This window comes from Rhincodon typus, chromosome 11 (assembly GCF_021869965.1).
Source record: "Rhincodon typus isolate 14 chromosome 11, sRhiTyp1.1, whole genome shotgun sequence".
NCBI classification, from domain to species: Eukaryota; Metazoa; Chordata; class Chondrichthyes; order Orectolobiformes; family Rhincodontidae; genus Rhincodon; species Rhincodon typus.
The window spans coordinates 35,382,974-35,392,316 of record NC_063342.1 but is presented as its reverse complement, the minus strand read 5'-3'; the positions used below and the strand labels follow the sequence as shown (position 1 = coordinate 35,392,316).

The 9,343-nt window shown below is 39.7% G+C and overlaps 1 protein-coding gene across 1 annotated transcript in view; it reads right to left on the bottom strand.

Annotated features, from left to right (window-relative positions):
• Positions 1-4,682: 4,682 nt before the first annotated feature.
• Positions 4,683-9,343, bottom strand: part of LOC109929783 (hydroxyacid oxidase 2 (long chain)) — a 297,322-nt gene continuing 292,661 nt past the window's right edge. Inside the window, exon 5 of the mRNA XM_048603092.1 lies at positions 4,683-5,961. Coding sequence (XP_048459049.1) covers positions 5,906-5,961 — 56 coding nt within the window. The 3' untranslated portion in view covers positions 4,683-5,905. The remainder of the gene's footprint in view (positions 5,962-9,343) is intronic.

Below are 9,343 nucleotides of genomic sequence, written 5' to 3'. Positions count from 1 at the left end.
GGGAGGGTGAGTATTTGTCGGGGTGTGAGTATTGTCGGGAGGGTGAGCACTGTCGCGAGAGTGAGTATTGTTGGGAGCGTGAGTATTGTTGCGAGGATGCGTACTGTCGCGAGGGTGAGTATTGTCGGCGTGTGAGTATTGTTGCGAGGGTGAGTACTGTCGCGAGAGTGAGTATTGTTGGGAGCGTGAGTATTGTCGCAAGGGTGAGTATTGTCGCGAGGGTGAGTATTGTCGGGGTGTGAATATTGTCGCGAGGGTGAGTACTGTCGCAAGAGTGAGTATTGTCGGGAGGGTGAGTACTGTCGCGAGGGTGAGTATTGTCAGGAGGGTGTGTATTGTCTGGGTGAGTGTTGTTGGCGGGAGGTGAGTATTTTCGGGATGATGAAGGAAGTGAGCACTGTCAAGCGTAGATGGAAGGGTGAGCATTATCGGGGAGGAGGGGATGAACGTTGTTGGGATGTGGGAGCCTGTGCTGTTTTACATGATGAGCGATCTGTTTAAAATCTGTGCAAGCCAGTAAATTGATGACAGGTCTTGTGTTTTCAGTTCATGATGAACAAGGGACCTGGCTTTTGCCAGAACTGATTTGCTATTTGGCTTTCCAACTCCTGACTTGGAACAGCATGCCATTCCTTCAATATCGCTGGGTCAAAATCTTGCAACTGTCTCCCTCTCAGCACTGTGGGTTTACCTACATCACAAAAAGTGCAGTGGATAAAGGTGGCAGTGTAAGGGCAATTAGGAATGGGCATAATGATGCCAACGTCCTGTGAATGAATAAAAGAAATTATGGTGAATTCTGGGCACTGGGCCTTAGGGAAGACACAAAGACTTCAGGAAACATCCAGAAAAGATTCCTTAGAATGGTTTCAAGGGTGTGGGATTACATTAATATGCAAAGAATGTTAAAACTGGACTTGTTCTACTTACAGCAGAGAAGGCCAAGAAGAGTCTCAGTAGAGACATTTCAAGTCATGAAAGATTTAAATAGAATAAATACAGATGTGTTTTCAATGGCTGAATAATAAATAACCAGCCAGCATTTCTTTCCACTGTTTAACACAAAAAGAGCTCTGATATTTACTATTAATTTTGCAAACTTCAGTTTTTGTTGTAACAACACAATTAGAGAGATTGATTTCCCACACTCTCACTGCCCTTCAATGAAGCAGCAAATTTCACTTGAAGCTATGATTTAATAAAAATAACCTGAGGCATAGATTTAAACATGACTGACAGAAGAACCATATGTTACAGAAGGAAAAAAAACATTTGTTTTGCAACAGGTTGTTAGGATTTGGGAATGCAGCAGTACGGGTTTAGATTCAATAGTAGCTTTGGAAAGGGAATTGAGCAATTACTTGACGGACAAAAATAAATACAGTGATTGGTGGGAAAGCAGGCGAATGGGCTCTTTCTTTGCTGTTGTATTCCATGCTGTTAAGAAATATGTTTTCCACAGAGTATACGATCAGCAGTGTGGCTTCTTGTAGTGCGGTGGTAGTGTCACTATCTCTGAGCCAGGAGGCTTGCACTCAAATCCATCTGCTCCAGAGCTGTGCCGTAACATCTCTGATTGATTTAAAAATACCTCTGATCAGCAGGGCAATTGGAAGTGGTTACCAATTTCAAATGATCGAAATATCTAATTCTTCAAAGGGAATGTTTCAGTGCCTTTGAGATGATACAGTTTCTATTTAGGTGAACAACCTGCAAAAGCTACTAGAGGACTGATTTGTAAAACTGTTTGCATTCTGCATCCTCATTTGTCGAATGGATATGGTTTATGGTTGCCATTATGATATTGACCCCCCAGGTATTCAGCTAAGAATTACAGTGAGACAAACAATCATTATTATGGAACAAATCGGATACTAACCTCAGTCTGGACCTATGCAAATAAACATGGAAATTGGAAGCTGGCTGCATTATGATAATACTTCACCGATGGACTCATTATTAAAATCCATGGTAAGGGGCATGAAGTTGCAGCATTTACCCACTTACTGCGCTATTAAATACAACAGAAGGAAAATTTGATGTAATCTGTCGCATCAGAGTAAATATTTTCATGCATGATATCTTCTACCTCATCAAAAGCGACAGAAATGCCACCCAATCTACTACATGCTATTGTAGTGGAATAATTTAAAATTCCACCACCCCCACCCCACGTGTAGAGCCCAAAGGCCAAGAACAAACTGCAGATCCATGGAGGGTGAACCAATGTCCTGGTGGGGAGGTTTGCTAATTCTACACGGGAGCCTTTAAACTAGTGGGAGGATCCGAAGTAATAGTGAAAGTAGAAAGACAGATGAGAATAGTTCTGAAGAGCGCAATTAGACAAACGAGGCAACAGCAAGCCATAGAATGAGGTAACTGATGAACTAAACTGCATTTATTTCTATGGGAGGGCTACAAAACTGACTTGACTGTGGGAGACAGAGGGTGGTAGAGGAGGGTTGTTTTTCAGACTGGAGGCCCATGACCAGCGGTGTTCCAAAGGGATTGTGCTGGCCCCACTGTTTGACATCTATATAAAGATCTGAATGTGAATTTAGGAGACATGTTTGCAGAATACAGCAAAATTGATGGTATATTCGAAAGCGAAGAATGTTATGTAAGATGACAAAGGGATCTTGAACAATTGGGCCAACAGACTGAGATGGGTGCAGGTACATAGTTTTTTGAAAGTTGCATCACAGGTAGAAGGGGCGGTTAAGAAGATGTTTAGCACGTTTGCCTTCATTGTTCAGACCACTGAGTATAGAAGTTATGTTGAGGTTATACAGGATGTTGGTGAGGCCTCATCTGGAGTACTGTGTGCAGTTCTGGTCGCACTGCTGTAAGAAGGATATTATTAAACTGGAGAGAGTTCAGAGAAGATTTACCAGGATGATGCTGTGACTGGAAGGTATAAGTTATAAGGAGGGGCTGGATAGGTTGGGACTTTCTTCACTGGAGCATTGGAAGTTGAGGGGCAACCTTATAGAGGTTTATAAAATCACAAGGAGCATAGATAACGTGAATGACAAAGGTCTTTTCCATAGATTGGGGGAATTTAAAACTAGAGGGCATATTTTTAAGGTGAGAGGAGAAAGATTTAAAAGGGATCTGAGGACCAACTTTTTCACATGTGGTTCGTACGTGAAATGAACTGTCAGAGGAAGTGGTAGATGGAAATACAGTTACAACATTTAAAAGATGTTTGGATAGGTACACGAATAGGAAAGGTTTGGAGAGATCCAGGCCAAATGCAGGCAAGTGGGAACTAGTTCAGTTTGGGAAACTTGGTCGGTGTGGACGAGGGTCTGTTTCCGTACTGTATGACTCAATGACTCGATATATGCGATATTATGGGAATGTTTAATTTTGCGCTACTCTTTATTGCCAGCAAGTGGTGCTGATGTTCTTTACAGATGCGACTTGTCCCACAGTACCAATACAGCGTGGAGCTGGAGCAACATAGCAGGTCAGACAGCATCAGACTCTTCTGAAGGGTCCCGACCAGAAACGTCGACTTTTCTACTCCTCTGATGCTGCCTGACCTGCTGTGTTCCTCCAGCTCCACACTGTGTTGGCTCTGACTCCAGCATCTGCAGTTCTTGCTATCTCCTTTGTCCTACAATACATCAAGTTTGCTTCTCAAGAATACCATTAAACTGATTTTTCGTGGATGGATTAATTACAGAATATTTCAAAATAAAAAAATATTGCTGCAGTGACAAAGCAGATTCATTGCAAACAACTCATTTCAGCTGACCAGCAACTGAAGCTTCAGTAAACATAATTTGAAGATAACCTTGAATAAACTTCCAGATGTAGAAATAATTGAAATAACTCTATGGATAATTGTAATTCAAAAAGCAACATGATTCTTTATCTTAAGTAAAATGTTTGAAATTTAGCATCCATAACTTGTTAAAATATTCAGGACTTCTCTAAATGCCAATTTCTTTCTTTAATGCTAGATCCAGCTTTTTCCATTTAACAGAACTGAGGCTGTTCCTTTTCCTTCTCAAAATCCTGCAGTCCCATAAACTCATTCCTCCCCACACTTCACTGATTCCATTTATCCTGTTGATCTGGTTTGTAAAATCCATCCATTCAACTCTCTGCTTTTCATGTACATCAGTGATCTATCCCTTTAAGCTCTATGTTGCTCATACATCCTCAGTCCCTCTCAGACTGTTCTTTGTAACTCGGCCGCTCCATGTAATTTCAGTGCACAATGTTTCAGCCACATTGGTCTCTCCATCAGGAACTCACTACCTACTGATTCTACTTTGTCACCTTATCCTGGTTTCAAAAACCTTCGCTAATAACGTACTCTGTGTCTACCTTGCCAAATGCACTAGAGCAAGCTTCAATTTCCTTTATTATTTTCTGGCCAGTGACCACATTTCTTCTATTCAGTTAACTGCTCAGAGACATTTTCCTTACCTAAGCCATGCTATAGAAATGCAATTTGTCTTGAAACTATTTTTGACATTACTATAGTCAGCCAGGTGAGAAGTTGTACAAAATTTATCTAACAATCTGAGCTAAAGTTAACGTCAAATTAAAACACCCACTAACTGCATAAGTGCCTTAATCTCACAAGCTTAACTGAAATTGCATAGTGAGGTTCAATATACCCTTATATATTTAACTCAAAACAATTGGAAGGAAATCTATCTGAATTAGTGTCTGAGCAGTTTTAATTTCAAATATTATTTGCGGTTTTAAAAACAAGTATTAACAGTGTTTAATTTGATATGGCATTGTGAATAGCAGGATAGCTTTTCCTAGTAAATTTGTTCATTCTGATCACACTTTTTGTCACTCAGTCCAAACTATTTGGCAAAATACATAATGATTGTGATAACTGCTATGGTTACAAACTCAACTGATAAATATGTTTACGCATATGATTACAGTTTTGAGTGCATTGCAGCATGTAATGCAAATGTTAGAGAGACATTAATTATATTAAACATCCAACCTTTTCCTTTCGAGTTCATGATTTTATCAGAACCTCTTGATCATATTAATCTCAGTCTCAATTATCAGAAGAATTATTTCATTGATTGTTCCAAAGAGGCATTGAAAATATAGTGTATTAATTGCCATTTTATATTTTAAATCATAATCTTTGGAAGTCTGAAGAAATCAAATTAAAACATAAATATTGGATTCCAGAGTTGAAATTATATTATTCTGAAAGACACTGCCACCCAATCTTCCACTGAAGGAACTTTACATTTCCCCTAGCTGGGCTGAAATCAATCTCAAGTCATAAAGCTGAAAAGGTATTGAGAAGCAACTCCCAAATGCACCACAAACCACCTGGTTCCATCATTAAGCTTTGGGCTTTGAGCAGAATGTAACTTACAAAATGTATCTAAGCTTCACACAGTGGCTGTGCTCCAGCAAAAACAATAACTCACATTTGTATAACACTCATGACAACAAAAAAAGTCCCAAAGCACTTAATAGTCATATTAAGTACCAGTAGAAAAAAGGATGCCATGCCAAAGAAGGCAAGGTTTAGAGAGATGACCAAAGATTTGCATGGACTTTTTTTTTTTAAAGGGAGAAGTGGAAGTGTTTGCCAAAAGAACATTTATCAATGCGAGCTTAATAGCGGTGTCAATGCTGCAGTTAAAACTGATCAAGTAAAGAACATTTATACATATCAAAAGGAAGAAAATTAATTCATTCAATTAGCATGTTTCAAGACTTATATTATGAAATAGAAGTTATTCACGACATTCTGTTTTGTTTATTTGCCTTGGTTACAGTGTTTTTCAACTACTCCAAATTTGTCCACAATGATCTTTTCTTTCAAGATATATTGATCTTCCAGCAATGGTGTCCCAAACGCAGATGTGTAGTACTATTTAATTTCTCCTAAAGAATCATTCTAAAGCTTGGAGAATTGAACAAGGTTCCGGTTGATCTCAAAAATATTTCTGCAACCTGCATTGGAGACAGGACATTGGTGACATGAAATAAAACTCAAGTGAATTAAACTGCTGTGTCACATACTATACAATAATAGAAAAAAGCTTGTGTCTTAAACAAACCATTACAATATCAAACAATTCCTGGCTAATGTGAGAACGGAACTTTGAACGGAAGATGTTCTACAAGTGGCACTATTCATTGTTGACCCATAGCATGAAGGATGTTCCTCTGTCTCAGGGAATCTACAACTGAGGGAAACAGTCTCAGAATAAAGGGTAGGCCTCTTAGGACCGAGATGAAAAGGAATTTCTTCAGCCAAAGGCTGGTGAAACTTTGGAATCCTATATCCCAGATGGCAGTGTAGGCCCTGTCATGTTCAATCCAGAAAGTGAAACATTTCTAGATTTTTTTTATTCACTCACGGGACAAGGGCATCTCTGGCTCAGCCAACATTTACCACCCATCCCTAATGACCCACAGGGCAGTTAAGAGTCAACTACATTGCTGTAGAGTCACATGTAGGGCACACCAGGTAAGGTGACAGATTTCCGTCCCTAAAGAAAATTAATGAAACAGATGGGTTTTTCCAACAATCAACAATGGTTTTCACAGTCATCATTAGGCCATTAATTCCAGATTTTTTAAAATTGAATTCAAATTCTACCATTTGCCATGTCAAGATTTCAACCCAGGTCCCCAGATCATGAGCTGACTTTCCGGATCAATAGTCTAGTAATAATATTGCTAGACCATTGCCTCCCCATGTAGTAAAGATGTTCAAGTTGTATGAGGATAGGACAGGCAACTGGCTCTGAGACTGAAGATCAGTCATGACCTGGTTGAATGATGGAGCAGGCTGTTGATGCTGAATGGGCTAGTCCTGTTCCTGTGTTTCTAACTACTGTTAGAAAGTGCACTTCAGAAAACAGGCATCTAAAGACATGTTTTGCAAATAATTTCAAATTTTATGCATGATAGTTTATTGTAAATGCTAATCTTGCAAGCTTTACTGGACAACACATGGAAGATTTTACACATTATTAACACCCTGGACAGTAATATATTGCATAACAAAGTCCATATGCAGCTTTAAACTTTACTAAATCCGGATATATGTGTGATTGAAGCAAATAATAAAAGGAATATGAAACCATAATTCATAAAGATTTTTTGCTGTTAATATTGTTAATAAATATTAATAAAATCACTCAGCAGAAATTGGAGAATTTTTTCCAAAAAGTTAGAAAAACTGATTCACCAACTTATGACAAAATGTTGGGTTATGTTGAAGCCTAGTAATTTAGATATTGTGTTAAAACTACATGAATTATGCTTTCATCTGCTATTTATTTTTGCTTCTATTGAGTTTGTATCTAAAGAGATAGTGGTTTAAGTTTGTGCACAGACCTTATAAAAGTTCAGGAGATTAAGCAGACACACAATAGTACTTTTGTTGAGAACAAAGTACCCACCATTTGCATGGAATCAAGGATACATGTATACCTATACTTTATTATTTTCTGACCAAGTTGCAAATGAGGGTTAAACATCATCAGTTATGTTCAGACCTTGTCAATATATCTGTTGTGTATTTATGCAAGTTCGTTTTTATTTTTTCTCCAAGCGACCAGAGCAAGTGACAGGAAGATTGTGAATATTGAATCAACCCCATCTCCGACCTACTAACCTCATCCCACCCCCTTGACCTGTCTGTCCTCCCTGGACTGACCTATCTCCTCCCTACCTCCCCACCTACACTCACCTTTACTGGCTCCAACCCCGCCTCTTTGACCGGTCTGTCTCCTCTCCACCTATCTTCTCCTCTATCCATCTTCTATCCGCCTCCCACTCTCTCCCTATTTATTTCAGAACCCTCTTCCCCTCCCCCATTTCTGAAGAAGGGTCTAGGCCCGAAACGTCAGCTTTCCTGCTCCTCTGATGCTGCTTGGCCTGCTGTGTTCATCCAGCTCTACCCCTTGTTATCTCTATATAGCACCTGCTGTTTGATTATATTCTTTACCTGACAGTTGTCACACGCCTTTCCCTGTTTATTTTGACTTCTATTTGCTTTGTCACCCAGGTAATTCCTGAATACTTTATAGCCAAGAATATTTAGTGCCTGTTCTTACTTACATTTACTTACATTATGGCCATTACATCATCACTTTATCACAGCTCTTTATCTGCAGCTCCCCCTACCCCCAAATCCAGTTCTGAAGAAGGGTAATACCCAAAACATTGACTTCTGCTTGCCTCCAGATGCTGCCTGGCCTGCTGTGTTTGTCCAGCCTCCTGTTTGTCTACCTTGGATTCCAGCATCTGCAGTTATTTTTGTTTCTAACTAAGTTTTACCACTGCAAAGTCTCTTCAAAGGATGCCTACTTTGAAGAAGCTCTCTGCCTCACTCAGACATGAACTCAGTGAGTCCCTCTCACTGCCACATTGCTGTGACCTCTTCAGCCCTTCAACTCTTTGACCACATCATGAAAAAAATAACTCTATATCTGCAGCTCCTGCTACCTCCACATCCAGTCCTGAAGCAGGGTAATACCTGAAACGTTGACTGCTCCTTTCCTCCAGATGCTGCCCGACCTGCTGTGTTCTTCCAACCTCCTGTTTGTCTACCTTGTATTTCAGCATCTGCAGTTTTTTTGTCTCATGTCATTATCTATGTGACAGCTTGTGCTTGCAGCCCATCAGTCTTATTCAATTCTGTCCTCAGGTTATCACACATGTATTCCAACAGCACATCTGTCTGCTTTGCTTGTTTCCTTTAACTTAAGTTTTATGGTTGGGATGGGCAAGATGGGCCAAATTCTGTGCTGTACCATTCCTCAGGTTCTGTCTGCACAATTCTTCAGTCTATTGCCCGTTGTGCTTCGTTTTTCCAGTTTTCTACCCTCAACGCTGCAACATCCTCCCCTGTCAAATTAATTGTTAGTCTCTGCATTAATTGACTGTTACGAGAGAATGACACACAGCTTTTGTGAAACCACAGCAGAACGTAGGTTCTGGGAGATACATGACATCATCTCCAGATGGTTGCTGAGGTAACGATTCCATTATTGGACTGTTCAGACAAAATTGTTCTTTTGATTCCAGGAAAAGACTTCAACATCCGGAGTAGGGAATGCTGAATGACTGGAGAAATTGAGGTTTTGGTCAAGAAGAAGAAGGAAGCTTATGTCAGCTATAGACAGTAGGGATCGAATGAATCCCGAGAAGAGTATAAAGGCAGTAGGAGTATATTTAAGAGGGAAATCAGGAGGGCAAAAAGGGAACATGAGATAGCCTTGGCAGATAAGTTAAGGAGAATCCAGAGATTTCAGAAGTATATTAAGGTTTAAAAAAAGTAACAAGGGAAATAATAGGTCCCCTTAAAGATCATGGATGA